This window comes from Nyctibius grandis, chromosome 6 (genome assembly GCF_013368605.1).
Source record: "Nyctibius grandis isolate bNycGra1 chromosome 6, bNycGra1.pri, whole genome shotgun sequence".
Classification (NCBI taxonomy): domain Eukaryota; kingdom Metazoa; phylum Chordata; class Aves; order Nyctibiiformes; family Nyctibiidae; genus Nyctibius; species Nyctibius grandis.
This window is the reverse complement of record NC_090663.1, coordinates 50,865,453-50,892,714: the sequence shown is the minus strand read 5'-3', so window position 1 is coordinate 50,892,714 and position 27,262 is coordinate 50,865,453. Positions and strand designations below refer to the sequence as shown.

Below are 27,262 nucleotides of genomic sequence, written 5' to 3'. Positions count from 1 at the left end.
CTATTGCCCATGTTTTCCTTCTTCCTTATGGATTTTTTAATCCTCATGTCCTTCTATATGCTTCCTTCTCTACTTTCTTCTGTTTTTTCCTCCTTGCTCCTTTATTCTGTCAGTATCTTCCTTCTCTCCTTTTTCTCTCTCACATAATGCTACGATAAATGAGAAAAACTATGCTACCTGAGAAACGAAGCAAAGCTTTGATCTTTCAGACTTCAGTAAGAATACTGTGATGTTAACGTCGTTGCAGTCAATGCAATCATACAGGTTGTGAGATGAAGAACGGTGGACAGTTCTAGGTACTCTACCTAGAATAACTCCAGGAAGATTAGCCCATGGTTCCTACAAATGCACAAAGTTCAGGTTCTGTATCATAGAAACATATTAGTTTGGATGACAAACATATTTTTGGTAAGAGTTTCTCATAGGATTCTAGTCCTCTGGTGAAATCATCTTCCTTGTTTTATGGAAAAAATATCTGCATTCTCCCAATGAGAGAAAGACCTGAGGGTCTTGCCTAGAAAGTCAACAAAAGTTTGTGGGAAAAGTATCGGGAGAAATCTTATGGTTAAAATGCATTTAATTTACCTCCGTATTTAAACCCTGAATTTGTACCTCAATTTAGAGGCCAGTGATTGGTACATCTGACCAGAGATTCTGCACTGTGTTCTTTGTTAACCCTTTCTTGGATTTCCATTCCTCCAAATCTCTTAATCTGTTTAATCTCTGTTAATCTGAAACACCTGCCACAGAAATCAGTGAATTTCAATGGAATTTACAAGCATTTCAAGCCAAGCGTATGTTTCTGTGCCAGTCTGTGCCTGGCACTCTGGCACTAAAATATCCAGAACAGAAGCAGACACTAGAGTTTCAAAAAAAGCTGGATGACATTCTTTTTATTTTTGTGGGATTTAATATTCAAGTTTGATATTGCTACAAGAAGCTGCAATTCAACAGCTAATGCATTTGAATTAGTATAATGCATGGTTTGGAACATGCTAGATCTTTCTAAATGCATCTGTTATAACTGGGGGAGCAGCACTGACTGAGGCTTCTCCTATTTGATAATATTTTTTAGCTACAAGGATAGATCTTTGTTGTTTAGCACTACTGAAGGTTTGGAAAAGTAGCATATATGTCACATATTTTCCTTTGCCTCATAATCAATGACTCAATGATTCTCTGATATTCACTGAAAATATTACTAAAACAAGAAGCTACATTTTAATAATGACTTGAGAAATTTCTTTGTAAAGGATCTCACATTTCTAGATCTGAATAACCTAGATTTCTGCTATAGTCTGTCCCACACAGACTTTTGTTTAGAAACAAAATTTTTGTTTTTAAATAGAAGTGTCAAAGCTGAATAACCACCCATAAATATTTTCAGCTTATTTTTCTGCAGGGCCACATTTTGACCTCAGTCTTTACATCAAACTGCCACCAAGGCCAAGGGGAAGTTCCACATACAGAATATGTGGTGATTATGGCAGTTATCTCTGAGTTACTTTTGCACGCCGCCTTCTCCCGGCTGCTGTCATTTGCATGTGCTGACTTCTCCTGTACAGAAGTTATCTGAGAAACACTCCGTGCGATTTGATTAACATGCTTAAAAGAAAAGTAGAATAAATGGAACGGAAGGATTTAAAAGATCAGTAGCTGTGATAACTCCAGCAATTGCGCTGGAGACAATAAAAAGCATCACAGATTGAACATTCTCCAGGAAAGCAAAATCTGCCTCTTGATTTATTTAATTTTTGGTTTTGTTACAGAGGTGGCACACACTAACAGCAGGCTTGTATTAGTCATTAAGTGCATATCTACTGTGATTAATTAACAACATTGATTTCTCATAATACCACATCTGCAAGCTCAGTATTTCACAAAACATCCCATGTTTACTTTGCTTCATCATTTTAGTGAAAAAAAGAAGCCTGTGTTTTTAAAGACAATATAAATTCACACATTTACCATATTTACCTAGCTTTCTCTGCTTTAAATGCGTAACTGGTGTATTTTCAGAAGAGTATTAGAAAGCAACTAAGTGATATAGTCAGCAGGGAAACTGGTATTGTAATGTATTCCTAGAGCATTCAGTCTCACAAGATGTGCTGATAGCCTTTGGAACTGTGCTTTACAAAGGTAAGATCCACTGATTTTGTGTAGTCAAATCTTTTTCAAAATAGCAGATTTTGAAAGGGATGGGTTGTGAATAGGCCAATCAGCGAAACAAAAAATGAAGGTACTAATTTACAGTGCACATGGCCAAATCAGCAATTTGATTTATTTTACATGTTTTGTAGCAGAAACCATCTGTAAGCATTTAATCAAAAAGGAAGGTGCCTGCCAGTCCTACCCTCCAGGTACCATGGAAGAGAACAATTGGGAAAGTAGCTGCTTTCTCCTCTTCTTCAGAGCTGCTTTCTTTGCCATGGTCTCTGGATAAATCAGCATCAGTAGCTGCATGATGGCTGTGAAAACACCTCTTAAACTGTCTATTCTGGTTGAATACACCTCTTCAATCAATATATTTTTTTCCCTATCAGGAAAATTACAAGGACATGATCTCGCTGCTGCAGGATAAAACATTTTCACTAATTAGAAGTTCCTGTTATTAGCTTCCCATTCATAGTATTTAACTTTTCCAGAATCTCAAGTGACCTCAGTTCTGTGTTTACCATCACTACCTGCAAAAACCCTAAATGAAAAAAGCCAAGGCCATATTTTGCTTCAAAAATAAGAAAACATGCAAATCAGTATTTCTGTGACAACAGTCACAGAACTGTTAGGTTTAATCCTGTTCCTGCTATATCCAGAAACCTGCTGTTGACTTCAATGGGAGTTGGAATGAGTGCTTAACTATGAATAAATATGAAAGGTAGTTGTCAGTGATTTTCAGTGTGAAAATGATTTTGTAGACATTTTAAACAGAAGTGGCAGCTGGCAAATATTCAGCCAGAAAACTCTGCAATTGAAATCTGCTAATGAAACACTTTGCTTTCTCCAGACCTAATTTTCAAACTGTTCTCTGAGATCTATAGAGTTCAGAGAAACTTTTAGTACTCCATTATTTATAAAACTTGCTGTTCATTATAATTTAAAGCTGTGAACACAAAGAGAATATTTAACCATACGCACTGTCATAAGACACTACAATCAATGTTTTATATTGCTCTACAATGCTCCAGTATCTTTGGGAAAACAATAACAATAATGGTATTTATGCAAACCTGTGTGTCAGTTGCATAAACAGTTACTCATATTCAACTTCAATTAGATGAATACATGCATGTACAAGTCTCAGCAAGATAAGCACCTTTGAAGAACTAGGAAAATTATTTTATCATCTCTGAAGATGCTTCACAGTTAATCCAGACCATGGTTCTCAAATGAGAAGTTACTTCATGCGTTATAATTTTGGAATTTTAAAATAGTTTATTGTTTCATTTATTGTAGAAGATGCAGCAATCCTGGCTAAGTCATGAATACTAGCTAAAGATTTCAGTGAAATATACTATGAGATAAAAAGTTACTAGATTTCAGTCTTACTACAGAATAATTACAATTATTTTTTACTTTCTTTGCTCCTAAAAAACATTTTTGATCGATGAACTAAATTAAAATCAGATTTTGCAGACGTTCGAAGTTAGAGGTCTACTAAAATGAGTAAAGTTGTATGCATTGGTAAGTTTGAGAGATTCAGCTGTAAGAAGGTATTTGGAAAGAATCGGGAACCACAACAATTGACAATTACTTCATATTCTAGAACCTTCTCATTTTGTGGATTCTAATTTACATTCCATTGGCTATGGGCAAGAATTCGATCTTTACATTTAACTCCTGCTAACTGTCATGAACACCACACGTCCTCAGGACAAGTTTTAATTCTTGAAAAGAGAGAGTTCTGAAGACATAAATTTATTTCTTAGCTTTCCTCTTACGATTTTCATGGAAGTATTGTACTTTCACAGACTGCAAATGCAGATTAAATACTATATTTAAAATGTATTCCTTTAAAGTGTAAAAATAGTTTCCAGACACTTTGGATTGGTTTTGGATTTGGTTTTGCTTGTCCAGCAGACCTCCTCTGTTTCAATTGCTTCCTCATCTGGGTACCCAGATCACTTGAGGTATCATCAGTTATGTCAGTTCAATATCAGGATTTCTCAAAAAAAAGATCAACTTAAATAATGTGTTGTGGCAACATACAGCAGGTTGTTTCTAGTGTTTGTGAGGTATCTTTAGCTCTGCCTCAGGAAAAATGCCTGTGAGCAGTCAACCTCAAGAGGTCCTACAGTGTAAGGAGGCTGGGGTTTTCAGGGGTAGTATTTGTACCATAAGTTGCTTAGCTGGTGGTACGAGCCATGCTTTGGACCAGGGGTGAGGGTGTGAGGATGTGCCACAACCAAGAGCTGCTGTTTCTGCGTGAGCATGTGAGGGGGGAAGCAGAGAATCAGGTGCCATGAGGCTGCCTGCTGGGCTTGCTATGGAGTGTTTTCATAGATCGGCTTTGACTCACAGGAAGAGAGTATTTTTCCCACGCTATCTTCTCAGCATGCCTCCCTGTTATTTGGTCCTAGCAGAGGAAAAATATTTACCCTATGAAAGTGCATGTGATACTTAAAATGACAAATATATATTTTATAAGCAACATTTGGGAATCAGTCCTTCCTTTAGCTGCATGCCAAAACATGGGTGCAGTAATTAGGGTTCCCTCTGTGCCTTTAATTGAAACCAGAGATATGGCTGCAATATAACTTCACATCTGGAGTCTGGGCTTCTCCCAGGGCTATATTTGGATCCAGGGATTTGCTTCAGACGATTAGAGGGAATGAGTCAGTCACAAAATCAGTATCAGAAATTCGGCGATACTTTAAAACTAGTTTTTTTTTAAAACTAGGGGTTTTCCCTGTCGTCAAGAACACTGGTTTCAATATCAAGGTATAGATCTTGGTGTTATTACACAAATGCCAATATTTTAAAGCATCAGAAATGTCTGTCTCATTATGACCTTAAAATGAGATATATTAGCAGTTTTGAAGTTTATGTATTCCATGAAACTCATTTTCTGCTGATTACAATAGGGACAAGATGGAAAAGGAGATGATAACTTATTTTCTTCTCAGAAAACAAAGGTAATTATTTTCTTCATCACCTGGCCTTGTAGCTGTTTAATGTTGCAGCAACACAGATCATAATCCATTTGACTTGGAGCACAGAGAAACATTTGATTGTGTTTCTCTGTTTCTTAAACACTTCATAAAGAAAAAAGGTAGAAAGGTGAGGAAGTTCCACAATATGTGTGGAGAAAGTCCTTTTTGTAAGCAAGGTCTAGGTTTTTAGCTTGCCTTAAGCAGTCATATAGGACAGTCACTGGGATGAGTTACAACACTGAATTTGGATTTACTCAATTAAAATGATAATTGATTGCTATGACTTGTATTATTTTATCATAGCTGCTTTACTACCTTGTACCTAGCTTGGTAATCACTGCAATTCCACTAGATGACAGTTCAGTAAGTGCTGTGGTGTGCTGTGGTGTGCTGTGGTATTGCCTTACTATCAAAAGTATGCTGTGACTTACAGAAAAGTTTTGAGTATACTTGTCTTAGAAATAGCCCCAAATGTCTGGCAGTAAGGACACTGGAACTGGGCTTGCACAGAACGCGATGGCAATTACTGCTTTGGAATAAAAATAGTAAGACTACTCTAAAGGGCTCTAGGGTTCAGATAGATCATAACTAGGGATGACTTATCAGAAAGAAGGGTGGAAGTTTGGGGGAACAAGCAGAAAAGTTAATGCCTGACAGTGTATTCCTTTCGAGAGCTAGAGTGGAATCCGAGATTGCTGAATTAGTAATTTCTTGAGTACGAGTAAATTATTGTGAAGTCCGCTGCCCAATATCATGTCTCATCCTGATCTACAGAGAGGATAACAAGCTTTTCATCAGTTATTGCCTTTGCTCAGGTAGCAAAAATCTGTGCTGTGAAAGAGCCTAGAATCTTGATGGAAAAAAAAGGTACTACTTTGTAGTGTAAGTAAAGCCTGTATCTACACAAGGGTGGTAATGAATTAGGATTGAATGGTCACCTATATTTGGGATTTCCTACAGCTCAACTCCTTGGCTTTGCAATTGTCTTTTTATAGTGTTACATTCTTTATGCAGTTTGGTCTGAATAATATTTTAATTACACTTGTGTTGCTGCTGCAGATTTAGAAATCCTATCCCTACTGTGCACTTTACATGATATGCAAGTTACACATGATACGGTTTTTAAATTATTCTTGTGTAATGACACTGTTATCCCCAGGTAGGTTAGCAAATGTATTTACTGTGTTAATGACAGGACCAAATTACTGGAAAGGGGTAAATGAGGCATCTTCAACTTTCAGTTGATGGGTTAGTCTCTGACTGGGGAAATGCAGGAAAACATCTCACTCCTTCACAAGGACGCTTTTTTTCTGAGATGTCCTCTACCTAAGTGAACAACTGGCAGTTTTCTATTAGGCATGACTCACTACCACTTAGAAATTTGTAAACAGATTTGCCTGTCTCCTCCAGTTACTTACATCTTGTGCTCTCCAAAGCAGCAATACCCAAACAAATTAATGCTTTGAAGGTGTGTGCACTCTGAATGTGTTTAAGTTAACAATGAAGCAGCCAAAGAAAGCTTACTTATTTGTACAGGATTTTATAAGACTAATAAATACTTACTTTGACTTCTTAAAATATTAACTTACATATTGACGAGGACTTGAGCAACTTTCTCTGAGTATTTTAGAAGCCTCCTTAAAATCCTTGGAAATGGACAAATCAACAGGGCTTTGATTCTGTTGCTCTACACAGCACTTGGAGTAGAAAAAATGAAGTGTGGATATTGTACTTCAGATTAATAAGACAAAATGATGGGATTTAGTTATTTTCCCTGTGTTTGTCTGCTGCCAGGACCAACAGCTGAATCCACAATGAGCTGCTACTGATAGGGTGATGGGTACTAACCTGTCTTGCTAGAAGCTGATGAAGATGATGATCAGAGGGCTGGAACACCTCTCCTATGAAGACAGGCTGAGAGAGTTGGGGCTCTTTAGCCTGGAGAAGAGAAGGGTCCGGGGAGACCTCATAGCCGCCTTCCAATACCTGAAGGGGGCCTACAAGAAAGCAGGAGAGGGACTTTTTACAAGGACAAGTAATGACAGGACGAGGGGGAATGGTTTTAAACTGAAAGAGGATAGATTTAGATTAGATATTAGGAAGAAATTCTTGACTGTGAGGGTGGTGAGACACTGGAACAGGTTGCCCAGAGAAGTTGTGGCTGCCCCCTCCCTGTCCGTGTTTAAGGCCAGGTTGGATGAGGCTTTGAGCAACCTGGTCTAGGGGAAAGGTGTCCCTGCCTGTGGCAGGGGGGTTGGAACTAGATGATCTTTAAGGTCCCTTCCAACCCAAACCATTCTATGATTCTATGATTCTATGATTCTATGATTGTGTTTTGCCTGTGTGTAAAATTAACAGTTCCTGCCTTGTTCTGTGCAGAGCCCTACTGCCTGGCAAGGGGTAAAAGGCAGTGATTTCTGAATCCCACAGACATTAGAGCTGAGTGGGAATTGCAAGCCTCCATCTTACATAAAGGCAGACAGAAGTTAACAGCTGCTTCTGTTAAGGCAATGGCTCCCAGACCACACTGAGCTCCTGCAAGTGCTGCAATCACTCTTGTGCTGGAGAAAGTTAGATCCAGTCAGTGCTATCTTCTGACTGCTGCAAAACAAACTAATTTTTTTTATATTGTTGCTCAACATGCAGTAGTTCACCTAACAAAGTGATATGTATGATTAAAAATAAAAAAGTGACATTACAGCATAATAACCATATTCTGTCCTACTCTGCTTGTAATAAGAAAAAAGTATTTAATGTTGCTTCTAATTTTTGTGCCATCTCCATAAGCTAAGATTATAAACCATGTTTAGCTACTGTTAACAAGTGGTATTGCTTAATTCTTATAAATGGCTGTGTTAATGTTAGGGGGTTTTACTGTATGATTGATTCATTACACTGTATTTCATCGCACTGTCAAGGAAATGTTTTAGCAGAGGAGAATATTCAGAAGCAACTAGTACAAATAAGCATACAGGAAGGCATTTTGGCTGTAAGACAAGTATAGATATAAATACACAATGAAATGTTTGCACAAAGCATTTTGAGCACTGTTAAGTTATTCTGCTGCTATGACTATACTATGTAAAGTCATATTCATTTTTCTGAGTGGCACAGTGCCATGTTGCATTCAGCCAGGCACTGAATAAATTGGTTGCTTGTAGTTTGATCTTACAGCAGATTATTTAATTTTAATTTCAATTTGCTTCCCAAGGTAAATATGACAGCAATTAATATGGCAGAGATGGAGAATTCACATTAAACACTGCTGCTCCCCTGGGATGAGCTCTCTCAAAGTACGTTTGGAGATGAATTAAACCCAGAAACTTTTCCCATGTTTCCTCATGTTTCTTATTTTTTTTTGTTGTGGTCAGAAAATGTCTTTAAAGATTGTGAACAATGGGAGGGCTGGTGTTCCTCATTCTTGAAACACATCTTCAGATGTTTGACTTAACCTATGATGTATGCCATCATCTTTCTCATACCTTTTTAAGGTCCATTATACTGCTGAAATTCCTTCTGTAAACTCTACATTGGTGATTCATTATCTTCCTCCTGTCAGACCTTTAAAACCACTGTCTAATTACTGTTTGAGTGAGATGGGTTTTCCTATAACACAATAGACTTTTTTTTCTGAATTTTAGTTATATGAAGTGCAAGATGCACGTAGGATACCAGATGCAAACTTGATGTTTTAATAAAGGAAGACCTAGTACGTGCATGGTTTTTTTCAGTATTCGAATCCTCTGAAGTGTCATGGAATTAGGTTTTCCACTTTGTTTCTTTAAAGATGTGATTTAGGGCGCCTTGTCATTGCAGAGGTCAGGGAGAGTCTTGAGCTGGTCACTGCTTGCAAATTATTATGCCCATTAAGTTGATACTGGTTTTGAACTGGGATATATGTTATCAAAGGACCATCCCATTTGTTTCTGGGAAAAAAGAACTTCAGGATGCTTAGAAAATAGTTCTGCAGGAAGCTTTCTTTAGGAACTGTGTCATCATTATTTGGAATTTAAAGATCTGTACATTAATGATATTGGTTTTGTCCAACAGTATTATTACTAGAAACATCAAGGATCTCCACTTTCTTGCAAATCAGTGGTGATTTTGTCGTAAATAGCAATTGGCAGGAGTCCAAGGTCATCTTCAGAGCAAGGGCACAGATTCCAGTCCCCACCAGGGCAGGAAGAGGCTGAATGTGGATGTCCTGCAACACAAAGGATGACGGGCTGCATTGCAAAAAGAAGCTGCAGACACAGTGGCTGCATGTCCAGCAGCTATTGTCGACTCAGGGACCTTCACATCAGTGCACATTTTGCCCCTGAATAAGTCCTGGCCCATGACCATCTTCTGGGACCTCTCCTTCCCAACTGGCAGCTTCTGGAGACTTCAGGTTTTCCAGGTGTAAAATAATGGCATCACTTCCTTCACAGAGCTGATTCTACCTGCCTGGATATTTTTCCTACCACACCGAATGTAGTTTAATTAAAATACAATATGCTAGCATGGAAGTGAGCCCCTAAATAAAGCACGTGATTCTACATCCATCAAAGCCATAAATTTTTTTGTCCTTTGACAATGATACATGTATATATTTATGTTACTATTTTTCTTAACAGTTTATTTCAGTACACAGATCAGTCTAACTACAGAAAAGGTGGTTCCTTTCTGCTTTTCTTTTTTAGTAAAGTAACACAAGGTTATGTAATGGCTTCTGAATAAAAATACTTTTACATATATGTAACAGTGCTTATATTATAAAGAAAAGTATTATGTATATTTATGTATTGAGAGTGTGGTTCTTACTTGAAATTTTTCACTGCCTCATTTGCTACGCAACACTATTCAGCAGTAAAAATAAAGCATTACTCATATCCATGCAGTAGAAACAAATGAGTTTCTATGTATAAAATGAAATCAGAAATATAGAATGTTATGTAAACATTCTTCAGCCTCTTGTTCTTAGCATTGTGTTTATTGATTCTTAAAATAATACTTTAATAATTTTGATAGATGTCCCCTAGAAGCTGGCCTGACACCATCAGTATGACAGCATACTTTAAAAGGGCCTTTTCTGCCAAAAATTTTTTTTCAGCAGCAGGTCTAGCAGAATTAGCTTCTGCCTGTTTCTTCTCTTATCCGCACCACTCGTGCTGGGTCTGCAGCACTCCTCTGCTGTGCCATTCACTCCAGCTGTTTCAAAAGAAGCTGCTGATAACCTGTATCAGGGAATTAGTTATTTTAAACCCTGGTACTGTTGCTGTGTGACCCTAAAAGCCTTTTGGGTGCCTCGGGGGCAGAAATAAGCAGTGTGGTGCACGGGCTGATTAAAGCCATAGTGCCTCTGAAAGAAATAGTTATCGTACTGTATCTCCAGAGAGACAAATGTAGTACTTCAGCTGCTTTCAGAGTTGCCAAAAGCTCTCAAGGAGTACCTTGTTAGAGTATTATATGATGAGAGGATCTGATTCAATGAGATACAGTCATTAGAAAATGAAACCCTTAAGGAAAGAGCCTTTTTCAAGTTAAGTCTTAAATGTAACAAAGAGGGAACAATTACTAAAATGAAAAGTTCAGCCCTTTTTTTTTAATGTGTGGTTTGAACGGTATCACCTTCAAAAGCATAAAAAACCCTTGGTGTTTCCAAGTGACTACATCAGTTATGTGGTCAAATTCCCATGATGTTAGTTGTCACCAGTCATCATCTTTTGCACAGGCGCTAACCTTTGGTCTTGGGTGATTTGCTGTTCCAGAAGTGCAAGTACTAACTTTAGTCATACATTTCTCTATTAGAAAAAGGGTATCTTGGGCATCAAGTAAATTGAGATTTAAGTATCCATAACAAATCAGTTTCATTGTGCCATATCAGGTAGTTTTTACTAGCTGCTTATGAAGAATTAAAAAGATTTTCTCATTAGAATTCTGCTCTCTACTCTTTCAGAAACCTCATCCATCGATGTGACCAAAGATATATCAGATAAAACAACTCCTCTGCCTTAATCACTAGAGCCCCAATTCATCCAAGAACTTAACCATGCACGCAACTTTGATTATCTGAAGCACTGAAGTCAGTAGGGATTACATGCTTAAAATGGCATATGAGTTTAAGTGCGTTCTCGAGCAACGTCCTAGAAAAGCCACTATTTTAATGCACATATGATAAAACTGTCACATCACGGGAATTTAAAAGAGAAAATAAATATTTTAGTTTTTTTTTTCTTTCTTCTTGTTTTGTAGGGACACTCATTTGTTCCTGTGGTGATTTATAGCTACCAATAATCTTCCACAGTGGTTGCCTTATCTACTATTCTGGCATCTTCTGCTCTTGTTAGTAAACAGAAGAGTACTATTAAACACAAAGCCGAGTACTCTTAATCTCCAGAGAGAGACTTTGTACAGTATGTTCTGTACAAAACTGAAAGACTTGAAGATCACAGGGGAATGTCCTTTCTCCTTACTGACTCAAAGTCACATTACTGAGGAACATGACAAGGACTGCACAGAAAACAGCTCTAGCGCAGCTTTGCCCATCTGCAAAGAAGTCCATGAAAAAGATGCTCAAGGAAACCTTCCACAAAGGAAAACGAGCAGAAGTAGAGTGTACCTGCACACATTAACTGAAAGCATCTGCAAGCTAATCTTTCCTGAGGTAAATAGATACTGCATAATAATAATAATTTAATAGCATTTAATTATAAATATTAAAAAAGCATTTTATGCAAGCCTTTAGATGTAAGTCTTTAGAAAGTTGCTTTGACTTCAAAGTTTGTGTTCTTATGTAGCTCTGCATAGTTTAAATCCTCATTTCATCCTCTCCCATTCCTTCTGGATACAATATTGTCACAATCAGTTTTGTACACTTTCACACCATCCCTTCCACTGTGTTTCCCTATATTTTTGCACTGTATTTGCAGCCTTCCACTGATCATTTTAATTGTTCCTTTTAAATCCATGTATTTCTGTAGCAATATTTTTACATAGGGATACAGTTAGAGAAACTCTGCCTTTTTACCTAATTATGTAAATTATGTGGTCACCTCATCAATTCACCTAACTGAATCCATACTGCTACGTACATTAGTGTCCTGGTTTGGCCCAAACCAGGCCAATTAGTCTTAGAGAAACCAAGGTCACTGCTAAATTCCTCACTGCTTATGAGTGAAGAGCCGAAGGAGGGTCACCTGCCCTGTCTGCTCCTCCCTGCAGGTGACCCAAGATTGACCAACGAGATATTCCACCCCATACACGTCATTCTCACTTTCCTATTTATCACTAACCCACTGCCTCCTGGAGGTGGGGCCCAGGAGGGAGGGGCCCTCCTGTCTCCCACTGATTGGTATCAGCTTTGCCAATTCTCCAGTTAAAAGCCTGCAGGTGTGATGGTAGGGGGAGCTACTGCATTTTCCCCTCTGCCCGTGCTGGGGGGGAGCAACTCTGCCTGAGGAGGTTTTCCAAGCTCTCAATCTTGGTTTTGTATATATTTGATTATTTCTATTATTCTTATTATACTCTTTTTCATTACTATAGTTTATTAAAACTGTTTTAACTTTCTAACCCGTAAGTCTCTCTCCCTTTTCCCTTTCCCTTCGGGTGGGGGAAGGAGGGTTAACAGAGAGCATCTGCCACAGGTTTAATAGCTGGCCCAGCTTTAAACTGTGACAATGAGTTATTATCACAAAAAGAATTAAAATAGCTGTTTTCACCTGTTATGATGCTAATCTCCTGCCATACTATTTTTAAAAACATTACTGTCTGTGTTTACCACAAAAGTATTCTTATGTCTCTGCTCAGCTCAGGTACAGTGCATGCACAGTGATTTGCTCAAGTGGAGATGAATACCATGGTTTGTCTCTGTAAAAAGAACATGAAAAATGCAGCTCCATAACATTCAACACTTGGGCTTGCCTCAAATTCTGTGGGAAGTGTGAAGGAACTGACTGGTATATATTGGGACTACAAATGGCAAATGGCCCACTCTGTATACTCAATTGATTACAATTCTGTTACTTGATCTTTAATTGTACCTTACTAAATGTGCTGGAGTTTGTTAAATGTATTTGCAGATCTGTTTTTGCAGCTCTTCATCTATTACCTTTTCGTTAAAACTTCACATTATCAATTTTTGATAGACCCCTTTTTACTTCTGCTGCACATTTACACAGAAGGAATTCATCCCGTTAAACTGATCTTTAAACGTATAAAGGAAAGGACTCAAGAATGAACTGGCAAAGCACCCTTTCTATGGTGTCATGATTGCTGTAGCGCTTTTCTAGCATATAGTTGTTGGTGGGATTTTTAATGAAATAACTGGTATTTTTTTTTCTTTAAAGAGCGGTATAAATGTGTGCAGCTGCCTGTTATATAATCATGATAGGCTAGTTCATCAACTGGGACAAAAGCTTGGTAAAGTCACGGATATTATGATCAGGTACACCAGGAGCTACTAAAGTTCAAGGTTGTTGTCACTGCTATTTACAGTTATTCAAGTCATATTCATTGGAACTGTGTCCAAGTATAGTAGTCTGTTCTCATGTTGATTTTGAGTCAAGACCTAAGCATCTTCCCAATCCTGGTTCCCCATAGAAGGGTTTTGCTTGTTTAAAAACATATTTTTCATTGCTTAGATAGATACTTTATAGTGCCTTACTTAACCATCAGCAACTAACATAATCTTCTTTCCAATTGGAAACTCCAGAACAGGGGGACACATCATGACCCCGACTGATTCATGAACTCCTCATGAAAACAGCGAGTTGTGCATGGAAGTCCAGGACATAGTGAATCCAGAAAAACTGTTGATTAATTTTGAGATATAATGCAGTGCATTTGATTGTTTTGTTTGCTTCTTTGGGTGTTTACAGAAATATAGAGAACATTGCTCGGAGATAAGTAATGAATTGGATGGTGTTCCACTTACTGTACCAGTTTATGCACAGATGTAATTTACATAGTGTTCATATCCATTGTAGAACAGTTGTTCAATTTAGATTTTTGCTTGGAAGAAGTCTCCAGAATATATTGCCTTTCTTTCACATGATATTTTCTTTGTGTGTGCAAACTTATCTTTTGAAAATACAAAAAGTAGAAGATGCAGTAGAAAATGCTAGTTTCTTCAGGGAATGAGAACCAAAGAAAAGCCAGACCACAGCAAGCCTCACAGCCAAATTCTATCACAGCAGTATAGTACTATTCTATGACCCTGTCTTCGTGGGAAGTTTGGGTTTTGAATGATCAGAAACTACATACATAAAACACCTTTACTGGCCCCAACAATTTGAAATATACATCTTTGGAAAGTGTTGTATCTGTTCCAATTAGGAACTACAAAAAGGGCATGGAACCATGAGATCGAGGTAAATTAAGGTAAAACTTCATGATACTCTAAAGGGTCTTTTATTATGGAATCCTTTTACAAAGGTTATCTACCATGACTAGATTTTCATCTGGAGGATATTTGGGTTTGCAGCATACAGAGCCAAAATTCTTCTTTTTCTACAAATATAAAATAAACATTTCTAACATTGTCTTGAAATGCTATAGTCTTGAAAACAGAAGAGGAGGTAATCTGAAGCACAGAATGCTATCTTGATCTTTATAGCTGCATTTGAAACTCTGTTACCTTTTGCAATTTCAACCTTGACACTTGTGAAAATTGCCCCGGAAAAAAAATAAAGTCTTAATATTCCAAGAAAAGTTACTAGTTAGAAGAGCCTCTTTTTAATGTTTTGCTGTGGGCATAATGCAGAATATAACTGGCTTTTTCTGTTAGGAGAATATATTTTAAACTGAAAAGATTTCCTTCTACATTTTGCATCCATGGTAGGGTGTTTTTTTTGGGAGGAATGCGTCATAATAGAAAGTTGGGTTAGTTATACTTATTTCTTAGCAGCACTGTCTTTATTGCCACCTGACAACTTGGAGGTAAAACACATCACTATATTTAAAATGCACAACCACTGGCACACATCAGCTAAGGGGCTTAATTATAGTGGTACTGGAGCTGAAGACATCAACATAAACTGAACCCCAAACACAGAAGTGAGATGCTCTTTCTAACAACTATACCATCTTGAAAAAAGACGTTAGTCCCAAGGACAGCGAAGTAATTATTCTCTGTATAAAAATGTTATTCTTACGATTGAATTTTTAGCAATGACATTTTCATCAACATGCCCTTTTTCTTCCCTAGTTTGAAAGGCTAAATCTTGCACTTCAGAGAACACTTGCAAAACACAGTATAAAAGAAACCAGGTATGTATGTGTATTGGATTTGCAACTAACTTCACAGCAAAAATGTTCTGCAGACAGTTCATAAGGACTGGGGTGGTGACTGGGAGTCAGGACTTCTGAAATCTGTTTTCAATTATCTTGTCAAATTGGTGTGTAACATTTCATGTAATGTAAGTTAATAATGATTTAGTTTATTGTAAATTAGTCACAAATATTTAAATCACTCACAAACTTGACTTAATGGGCAAATTTAGCTATTTCTGCAGGGAAACAGGCAAGGACTCTGTTTAAAATGAGCAACTGTTTTGGAGGAACTCAGAGACTACTCAGGCATAGATGGAAAGTTAGATATGGTTGTATATGGATCTAGCCCAATGTTTCTAAGATCCCAAAAAAAGAATTTAAGTGCAAACGATTAGTATTATACAAAAAAAATTGGCTTCTGATACAGTGAACTGACATACGTGTTTTCACTGGGCTCACTTGGCTTCTGCTTTCTGTTTTGGAGGAACTCAGCTTGATTTTCAGCACTTCTTAGTACTAATCCAGAATTAATCATTTGAGCCTTGTGGGGAGTGAGAATTTCTTAGCATCTCAGTATACATTGGGTATTCAATTTATTAAATGCATCTGAAAAAACAAGCCCCTCAGTTTATATCTCCTTTCAAATGCAGAAAAAAATAATGAAGTTGGAAACTACACTGTTGCTCACCTTTATAGGAATAGATAATTACAATGTATCTTTTAAATTATACTTGATATTTTCAAAGCACTTTGCACGCATTGACTGAACCAAAGATAGGTGGTCAGATGTGCGTTGCAATTGCTGACTGGCTTATTGATATGATTATTTTCCCCATCTTTAATTATGTGTTGCTTCCTGGAGTATTAGTTTGAAACTAAAAATTATTATGCTATTCTGCATGATGTAATAATACAAATGTAAAACAGATCTAAATGTCTGTATTGCTTTTGCACATAGATAGATCTAAGATATTTCAAGTGAAGAAATTCAGAAAGCCTATCAAAAGCGTATTGCTTCTGTGGAGGTCAATTTAAGCTACATGTCCTTCTCATCATTTTGAGTCTGACATTCAGGTTGACGTTTATCAGCATCAGAGAACTCAGAGGGCTGCAGTTTTGTGTCACAGAGTCTGGATTACTACCATTGAACAAGTAATTTTGAAGTTAATAGTTGTTATTGGTATTTCCTCCCAAAACTTAAATACCTTCTCACCTCTTTTGAATTTAATGCAATGTCATTCCAATAAATGCTTGAGTATAAAGGCCAATCATATTTCACAATACATTATGAAGTGTAGTTATGGCTTCAAGCAAAAAACCCGAACCAAACAAAAAAACAGGACTGTTGCAACCTAAGAGTTTTTAATCAATGACAGTCTATAGCATTTGGTCTTAATCCATAATCTGAGCTCAGACAACTAAAACTTTAATTTGTCACAAATGCATAGGGTAATCTAAGATCCTAGCAAGACCTGTTTCAAAATAATGAAAACCTGCCTTTTGATCAGCAAAACTTGGTCTGTACACATTAAAGACAGGGTAGGTAACTTCTGTTACTTACTATTTATACCATGTTTATCTCAATTTTTCAGGGGGTTTATTTATATTTTTATGATCTTTACAGAAAAACTGGGGATAGAGAAGATTTTGAAAAAATAATCAGTGATCATGCTAATACAGCAGGTAATGTAAGCTTGTTTAATAATATATATATAAAAATATAGAGATAATATATGTATATGAAAATTAGTCTTATTACTAAGATGCTGACAACACAAAGCCTAAACTGTGATCTCTTCAACTAACAGTTCAGAGTGTCAAAATTTGAGCTAAAAAAATGAGTTTCTCCAGTGTGAGCTGTCATAGAATCATCCACCCCTGAGATCCAACATCTAGAGGGAGTTGTGACATACATTCAGTAATAAGTTACGGTTTTATACTCATGAAAAACACTTTGATCCTTTTCATCTTCTGAAGGACTGTAGTCTGTTGGAAGAGAACTGCTGTAACTTGCAGTACAGAACTCTGGCTACATCTGTAATAGTAAATTAACATTTCTAGGAACTGAAACATGGTCTTCTGTACACTTAAACTGTTAAGATGGTCCTGGCACACAGTTGGCCTGTGACAGATAACACTTTTCAACAGTAACAGTTGGGGAGTTGGAACATTCCCAACAGTCAGTCTGCATGCAGCTATTCTGTTAAAACAAATTTACTAGCAAAGATGTGAGCTGTTCTGTGCCAATTGGCCTCAGTGCCTCAGAATATTCCTAGGGTCATTTAATTTATTGGATCAGGCATAGTACTTATCTCTGCGTGTGTGCACAGATTCTATTTTATTCTCACTTTATATTCTTAAGTTTTTAAATTCTTATTTTATTTCTTTATATCAAGCTAGGGGAATTGGGTTAAATCGTGTGCCAAAACGGGCATTCGTTCTGTCCACATCTCTACAAAGAACACTAAGTCTTGGATCTTTCCAAACTACAATCTATTGTCTCCTCATTTTCCAGATACCACGAGTATGTCTTTGGTTACATCAGGACTCCTAAATGAGAGGACCCTGAGGTGTCAGTGCTGGATTAGGGAAGGATATTGCTAATTTGATTTGGTCTAGGATGAAAAAAGTGGAGGTTAGCCTGAGATTCAGTGTGATGAGTGTGGTTCTGACTAAAATATCATTCCATGCAGGTGTTCCTGTGGAGTCTCTACGGGAATCTCTTGGTGAAGAGCTATTCAAAATATGCTATGAAGAGGATGAACACATATTAGGGGTTATTGGAGGAACCCTTAAGGACTTCTTGAACAGTTTCACTACTCTGCTGAAGCAGAGTGGCCACAGCCAAGAGGCAGGAAAAAAGGACAGACTTGAAGACATCTCCATATTATGCCTGGAGAAAGATCAGGACTTCTTAAATGTGTATTATTTCTTTCCTGAGAAAATCACGAGTCTTATTCTATCTGGCATTATTAAAGCAGCAGCTCATATTTTGTATGAAACTGAGGTGGAAGTGATGCTCATGCCTCCTTGTTTCCATAATGACTGCACTGAGTTTGCTAATCAGCCTTACCTGCTGTACTCTATACAAGTCAAAAGTGCAAAACCTTCCTTATCTCCGTGTAAACCACAGTCTTCACTTGTGATTCCTGCCTCTATGTTCTGTAAGACTTTCCCATTTCATTTTATGTTTGACAAGGATATGTCAGTTCTTCAAATTGGAAATGGGATAAGAAGACTTTTGACCAGGAGAGAATTGCAAGCTAAGCCCAATTTTGAAGAGTATTTTGAAATTCTTACCCCCAAAGTAAGCTGCACTTTTAGTGGAATAATGACAATGCTAAATATGCAGTTTACTGTACGAGTCAGAAGATGGGATAATACTGATATGAAATCATCCATGGTAAGAGACTTTTTATGACCATTACTTCTGTGAGAAATCTGTTTTCTTCAGATAGAGTTAAAATAGCCACAAAACATGGTGCACTCTGCATTGTCTCTCAACATCTAATACAACTGAATAATAATGATTTATTGAGGTCACTCTAATGTAATTCAGATTCTGAAACCAATATTCAGTCAAAACTCTGCTTTAGGACTTTTACACAAGTAAAATCTGTTAACTTGTTTTTATTAAAAAATATTTTGAAATATTGAGATAAACTCAGTAAATTGAGATAAAGCCAATGACATGCCATGCTGCTGAGAATAAGGGCATCTCCAACACAAAGACAGTGGCAGGGAAAGCTTTGCCAAAGTGCCCATCAGTCATCTGGAAACAACAGCTCTAGGATTTGAGGAAAGAAGTAGAAATTTCCTGTGCTCATTCAGCCTTTGGTATCTTTGGTATTTTGGTATCTTTGATATTCTAATGTCTTAATCAGATGCAATCACCAAAGTTCCCCCTTAGTTTCAGCTGATGGGCTTACTTCCTGTCTTTGCTGAAGCTGGGCCTGTGGCAAATGACCTGGGACAGGAAAAAACATTGAATATTCAGTGACTGCTTTTATTCATCACTGGCCCCAGCTGAATTCCAGCTGAGGCTCACCAGGATGAATTACCAGTTCAGACTCAACGCTCCAAGAACTTGAATGAAGAAAGGTAATAAATGTTTCACCCAGTTATTAATGAAGTGGGAAAAAATGTAGCACTGATTAGCTACTTCATCTCAGATCCATTTCTGCACTAAGCAACAGTTTAATGATTACAAGGGGTAGTAGACTCCGCTTTGCTTTTGCATGTACTTACATAGGCAAATGTCTATTAGCAAGTAACAGGTTTTCTTCAAAAAATGGTCTTTCAAAGCAATGTTAAGCAGAGCTCTGCAGCACCCTTCGCATTACACAATCGAATACAGAAGGGACATAAAAACATTTCACACAAAACGTTTTGCTTTTTTAGATCATTAAAATGGTATATTTCTGCCATTTATGCCTTTAATTTTAAATTGCAGGGAGTATTGAACATCCTATAATAATAAAATTGAAGCAGATTTTCTCACTTTATCTTACAAAGAAAGTGGTGCATGAACCACACACTAGAGCTATTAGCAGAAATTCATAGGCCACTATAGTCAGTAACATTTTATCAATAGATGAAAATGCACAAAATTCTTCTTTTTGTTTTCCTTTTCTTCCTAAGCTAAAACTGACACTGATACCCAAACATAATTAGGTGTTCATCCTTAAGCTGTGGTCTAACTTTTGTACCAGAAAGCTCAAGCAAAATAAACTTATTTGATGGCTCTATGATTTAACACCCCACGTTTTCTCTTTAGCAACTAAATGAAATTGTAAGGACTATGGACTAGTCAGATTTTTCTACATTTCAGCAAAATGTATTTCCTCTAAATCTTCCTGCTTCTAAATCATTGCCATGCATGTTTTGCATGAATTCTTGTTTCTTTAACTGTTTCAGGTAATGGATCTTAAAGGCCAAATGATCTATATTTTTGAATCCAGTGCCATCCTTTTCTTGGGATCTCCTTGTGTGGATAGACTAGAAGATTTTACAGGACGTGGATTGTACCTCTCAGATATTCCAATTCACAATGCATTGAGAGATGTTGTTCTGATAGGAGAGCAGGCCAGAGCTCAGGATGGACTGAAGAAGAGGTTAGGAAAGCTAAAAGCAACCCTTGAGCAGGCCCATCAAGCACTTGAAGAAGAAAAGAAGAAGACGGTAGATCTTCTGTTTTCCATTTTTCCTGGAGAGGTTGCTCAGCAGCTGTGGCAGGGACAAGTTGTGCAAGCCAAGAAATTTAATAATGTCACAATGCTTTTCTCTGACATTGTTGGATTCACTGCCATCTGTTCCCAATGCTCACCTATGCAGGTTATCACCATGCTTAATGAGCTTTATACTCGCTTTGATTACCAATGTGGAGAGCTAGATGTCTACAAGGTACACAATCTACTGCATTTCTGTGGGGTTCTGGGGCAGGAAAGGAAATGAAGACTAAATGGGACAAAGGATAATAGAAGTCCAAAAATTATTTTTCCCTAAACGTTTATTATAAGAAAGACATATTAAGATAAATCACAAAACAAACAAACAAAAAAATCAACAGAATCAGCCATTCATGCAGCCAAGAGAGAAACTCGTCAAAACATAAGAGTTAATTTTAAAAATTAATTTCACTGACAGTGATGTGAATCTGGAGTAAATAGGTGTTTAATGTAGCTATGGGTACCTGACAGGAGGTGAGCAAGGAGAAGTATTTTAGCATCATGTCCAGCAATAAATACAAGTTGTGCAATTTTTCCTTTTGAATGGTACTGCAGGATTTACTCAGGACTTAAATAATTTAGCAGGACAAATAAGACTAGTCAATATGTAGGTACAATTCTTACTGAAGCCACGGACTATTCTATATGTCTAGGTAATCCTGCTCCGGCAGAGGGATTGGACTAGATGATCTTTCGAGGTCCCTTCCAATCCCTAACATTCTGTGATTCTGTGATATGTCAAACAATGTAACACTAAGGAACAAATATGCCTGTTTTAGGTTGAGACTATTGGAGATGCCTACTGTGTCGCTGGAGGTTTACACAAAGAAAGTGAAACACATGCTGTTCAAATAGCATTGATGGCCCTGAAGATGATGGAGCTGTCAGATGAGGTGGTGTCTCCCCATGGAGAGCCTATCAAGGTCATATATTTTGTTGTATTTTATATGGTTAAAGAGGGCATTTTTGTTTCTTTAGTTGCTTTTGGGGTTTTTATCTCAAGGAAATTTCACATCATTGCATTAACTCAGACAAATTGGGGAATCAAGTGTGTATGGCTGGAGAGGCTGACCTTTTTAGTTCTATGAATGAGAGTTTTGTGGAGAGGTAAAGATGAAACAGAGATCTGCAAATCAACCCAAAAGACTTAAATCCAGTGAAAGCAATAGGTGCGCACTGATGTGCTGCAGTTTTTGTCTCACTAGCAATAAACTGGAAAAAATAAAGTGGCATGGAATATTCTGTTACTGTTTTCTAATGAGGAGACTAATCCTCTCTCAAAATTAGACCCAATGAGAACATCGAAGTCTTTTGAAGTAACAGGTATAAATATGAATCATCAAAGACGTGTTCTGATTGTAGTAATCCACACATCTTTGAAGGATTCTGTTGCTGTTCTTGTTTTACAGTCAGATACTGAACCGCTACCATAAGGCAATGGTGTTAATGCTGTGAAAGCAACTGTTAAGATTCAGTGGTAGTTATATTTATGGCTTCCTTTCACTGAGGACTTACACATATACTGAACTTTTCACGTAGGTTTACCTCTCACTGAGAAAAAAAGAGAAAGGCCTGTGTGCATGACAAATTATGTGGACTTTCTACTAAGTTCAAATGTCCTGGAATGGGGTTCTATTATTTTTAATAGAGGTGTCTCCGTTCATTGTGTCTCTCATTTGCTCATTTTTAATATTTATCTGTTCATTTGTTCCTTTAGAAAGCTTCAGGCTTCTTTGATTTTAGATTAAGGAACATTTGTATTCCAAGACAAAGAAAATGGTTATTAAGAGGATTACATGCTCCACATTTATCACAGAGAGCAGCAGTATTATATTATAAATAAATGTTGTTCTTTTTGTATTTCACAATATCAAATTAAATTATGCTTAAAAAATCTGGAAACATCTTGACAATATTATAACATGTTTATAATTTCCATGCAAATGCTACCTCTATAATTTTGAATGAGGAATCCTATTACATTTTAAAAAGTAATATTAAAATAAGGAGAAAAAAATGTGTAAGTACCTCCTAGAAGCTTCTTAGAAGAAACTGAATCTTTCTATTTTTAATGATGAAGCATGCATCTTTTTTAATGAAATACTTCATGAAAGCATGGGCTGTTTTGCAAAGCAACAAATATGTCACACAGCCTACTGTCATTTTATATATCAATTGCCAAAGAAAAAGGAGTGACTGCAAACTGCTTACTTTAAATCAGACATATATCAATGTACATATTTCAGCCATCTTTGCTGTGCAGGTGAATTTTGCTTTTCCACTCAAAATTAGAAATTGTGACTTCATAATGATATGATATTCTCTTGATGTGTAAAGAGTAGCACACATAGTAGATACGCAAGCTTCCTGACATCATGCCATTATTGTGTCAGAGTGCTATTCTGAAGAAAACGTGTCTACATATGTATAAAGCATATAAGAAAAAGAACACATCTACAAAAAAAAAAAAAGGAACATAGAAAGCAGCACCAGCTAAGCAAAACTCAAAAATCAGAGCATGAGTTACAGAGAAGAGGTATAAAAATGTTTCAACTGATGTATAATTTGATTAATTATCAAAATTTTATACTCTTGGATTGGGATTTACTCTATGTGCGACCTTGCCAATAGAGTTCAGTTGGAACTACGGCATATAGATACTGTCTTTGCTATTCCCTAAGACTTGTCTTCTGACCTTAACAGCAAAGCAAGTACTATCCATTAACTGTCACCAATCTAACAACATCATGTCATGTAACTCCTCCCAGGAAAGTATCCAAGTGTCATAGTAACTCCTACTGATGTTTCTAGATCCATTTACTGCCACAGAGACCAGCATTATCACAGTCATATCAGATGAAGGATTACTTACTATAAATGCAAAGCAAGGTAAACTTCAGCTAGTTTCCTCTCCACGAACAGTGATGACCAGAATACAGACATTTTAAGGGGACTGTACTAACTCAGTTTATATTAGTAGTTCATGATTTCTTTTTTTTTTCAGTAGAGGAAGAATTTATAAAACTGACTTTAACTATTTTATTTTACTTAATAATGCTGTTTTCTGTCTTTTATTTAAAGATGCGTATTGGCCTTCATTCTGGATCTGTCTTTGCTGGAGTTGTTGGGGTTAAAATGCCTCGTTATTGCCTTTTTGGAAATAATGTAACCCTTGCCAATAAGTTTGAATCTTGCAGTATACCAAGAAAAATAAATGTCAGCCCAACAACTTACAGGTACAGTGCTTCATATCTGTAAAATGTCCACGTGAAGTGGTTACTGTAATAGTTCTTTTTTTTTCCCTCTGAAGTACTGCTGTTTATTTTCCTTTTTCTCTTTTTATCTGACTGCTTGTGAATGCACCATGGTTATTTTTAGACAGAATGCAACCAGCAGCAGCAAGAAAAAGGGTGAAAAAGAACAGCTGATATTTATTTTTCAGATGTTACATTTAAAATAAATGGACTGTCTGGGCCAATTTTGCTTCTTACCCTGCAGCTGTATACCTCTTGCTTTTTTTTTTTTTTCCTTCTTTCATATAGTTGGCTCCTCTTTGAGCTATGTGGCTTTCATTGTGAACTGGATGCCAAACTAGCTGCAGGTGCCCTTGAAAATAACAACCTAACTAAACAATTGTTAATCATCACCCTATACATCTTCATTCTCTTTTGGTTAGGGAAGATGATTGAATAGGTTACAGTGATTCAACCACACCAGTGTTTAGTTTATAAAGGTCTTGATCCCAACTAAGTTTAAACCTTTTAGTTTTAAACCTATGGAACTTAGGCTGTACTATTTATCCACTCAGATAAGGCATTTTTTGTAATGTGTTCTACGTGATTATGCAGACAGCTAGCAGGCTCTCCCATGGGAAACACAGCATCTTTCCTTTGTCCTCCCAACCTAATAGTCTCTTGGCATTATCTATTTAATTATACTTAAAAATCACCTTGCAACATGTTCATGGCCAAGTAATAGTGTCTTATAGATGCGAGGCAAAATAATAGGAAACTGTTTTGAATTTGATGGTAACAACAGTCTACATCTGAACTCCAGGTCCAGGTCTGAATTTTATGCCACTGCGCTGATAGAGACTATTGTTTCTTCCAGAGCAGCCAAAAGTTTTATAAGAACGAACTGTAGAGAGTGAGTCTACTAGTAGAAAGTGATATGGCTGGCTGGGTAAAATAACCAGAAATATGGATATAATTTTGGTTTTCCTTTTAAGGAAGCTCTGCTACCCTCACTGTAGCCTGGACAGCCAGTTGTTCCTACTCAGCTTGTAGCCACTGCCATGTATGTGATAATGCCTTGTGGCAAGGTTCTGTAGCCAATGTCAGACAGAGAATTTGGCACAGGATCCTGACATCCCGTGCAACATGTGCTATGTGACTTACAGGGTGCCAAGCTTCAGATTATCTCATATAGATCATTTACATAAAAGTAGCACAGGTATTAGGGCACACAGTAAGTAATCTTTTTGATCATGCACTCTAGACAAATATAGAGATAGCCTTAGCATCGACAGTGCTTATGTATGTCAAAAGAACAGTGCTGGCGAACAGTGATTTTTTTTCCATATCCATATGGAAAATCATTTTGACTGATACTGACTACAGTCTTTTCTTAAAACCATTAGACACTTCGTCCACACAAGACTTGCCTATAACTTGTGGCATAAGTAGTTTATGCATAGCTGTGTATTCATCTCAAGAGAATATTTGAAATAAGTATGCTGTTGAAAAAAAAAAAAAGAGAATTTATTCTCTGAGTGCCTAGAAAATAGGCAATTTGGTTAAAAAGTAAACTATTGTTATTATTGTTGTGGTATGTTTGGTTTTTTCCATGAGTGAATGATGTATTATCCTCCTTTTTGTTTAGTGTTTTTTTTCTTTTTGATTCGTACACCAATTCTAAACACGTATTGATAACATTAAGGCACCTGGCACAACTCCTGTATATTGCAGTAATTGTTTGGAAGCTTAGATACCAGTCATCAGTATTTATCCCTACAGATTAGCAATCTGTGTTTCAGATATAGAAGACCACTGGGTTTAGTGGAGGCATGTGTGAAAAAGCAAAATTAATAGAATTGGTAAGAGGATCTAAATAGTTTAGTTAATAAGCTTTTCAGTATTTAATTAGTTGAAACATTTATTATGGTGCCAGTTTCATATGCAAATCTGAGCTAGCTTTCAGTACTAAATCATTTTGAAAATATTTACAACAAATGTAGCACCTACTTGCAAAACACAAGACAAAAAAAGAGGCAATACTCCTGTTTGCGCTGGTGCACAAGTTAATAGGTTATCAAGGTTACCAAATAAACAGTATTCTCTTTATATTTTCAGTAAATAACATATAAATATTAAATTAGATTCTTCCCTGCTATATTCTGCCCTGCTGTACATGAAGAATTATTGAATGTCTGCACTTGTAGTAACAATTAGTGACCAATTAATTTTTAATCATGATTCATTTTTGTTTTAGGTTGTTAAAGGAATATACAGGTTTTGTGTTCACACCTCGCTCAAGAGAAGAGCTTCCACCCAATTTTCCCAGTGATATCCCTGGAATTTGCTATTTTCTGGATGCTTATATTCAAGGAACAAACTCACAGACTTGGTTTCAAAAGAGAGATTTGGGAGATGGCAATGCTAATTTTTTGGGTGAGGAAACAGGAATAGACTAAATTGTTCATTCAGAAGTGTATAGAATAAATTTATAAATATTTGGGGGGTTTTGTATAAATTTAAAATTTTTAAAAATGTATGAAACATGAAAGCACTTTAGATTGTTAACACCTGAAAGCCAGTATTAAAATTCCAGGAAGTATGTCACTAACTACTTTTTATTTTTCCATTGCATAAGGAACATAGTCACTAAAACAATGTTGCAACTTCACTGTTGAAAATGCTACTAGAAACCACATTTTCCCTGTGGTAATTTGTAAGTGCTGCGTAACAACTCTCTCAGTTCTCTCTGTGCTGAGAATTCTAGATGTATTGTACATGCAGTGTGTCAGGAAATGTAATGTGCAAGTGATACAGCCACATGCAGTGTTGTGAGCTGGTGCTTACCAATGTCTATTAATATACATTTTCTTAGTGATTCCATAAGAAAATATCCATTAAAATATTGTCATTGCTATCACATACTCCTTCCAGTGCATCATTTGGCCCCATCCTGGAAGCTGCTGACCATCTTCTAACACTGACTGGAGTCAATGTGTTGAGGGTGCTCAGCATCTTCTGGATCAGGCTGCTAAATCGTAGCTAATACACATATATGTAGCAGAGTTTGCTGCTTACTGTTTCATGAACTTTATTTTGTGTATACAATGACGATAGATTAAAACACTGTATAATCACATACTAAAGTTTCTGTAATCATCAAACAATATTTTAGTTCTTGGGGTTTTTAAAATACTTTACAAAAAATAATAAAATCCACTTGCTGTTATGTATTAGAGCAATAAATGTTTTCTTTTTGTTGTCATTTAGGTTTGAAATGTTTTAAAATAAATGTAATAAAAAATGCTTTGGAGTGCTTGCTTAGAAAGGAAATTCCACTCAGACTGTGTAAAATGGAACAGAAGCACACCAGTTTAAAGCTATGATCGTTATTCAAGAA

General features: G+C 36.7%; 1 protein-coding gene across 3 annotated transcripts in view; it reads left to right on the top strand.

Annotated features, from left to right (window-relative positions):
- Positions 1-27,045, top strand: part of GUCY1A1 (guanylate cyclase 1 soluble subunit alpha 1) — a 37,410-nt gene extending 10,365 nt beyond the window's left edge. For 2 of the 3 annotated variants that reach the window (XM_068403111.1, XM_068403113.1), the window contains exons 2-9: positions 11,385-11,796; positions 15,337-15,398; positions 17,026-17,084; positions 18,095-18,804; positions 20,319-20,804; positions 21,409-21,552; positions 23,711-23,865; positions 26,120-27,045. In XM_068403111.1, coding sequence (XP_068259212.1) covers positions 11,548-11,796; positions 15,337-15,398; positions 17,026-17,084; positions 18,095-18,804; positions 20,319-20,804; positions 21,409-21,552; positions 23,711-23,865; positions 26,120-26,321 — 2,067 coding nt within the window. In that variant the 5' untranslated portion in view covers positions 11,385-11,547 and the 3' untranslated portion in view covers positions 26,322-27,045. Of the gene's footprint in view, positions 1-5,081; positions 5,133-8,361; positions 8,444-11,384; positions 11,797-15,336; positions 15,399-17,025; positions 17,085-18,094; positions 18,805-20,318; positions 20,805-21,408; positions 21,553-23,710; positions 23,866-26,119 lie in introns of all 3 variants that reach the window. The other variant, XM_068403112.1, reaches the window with a different exon arrangement.
- Positions 27,046-27,262: the final 217 nt, after the last annotated feature.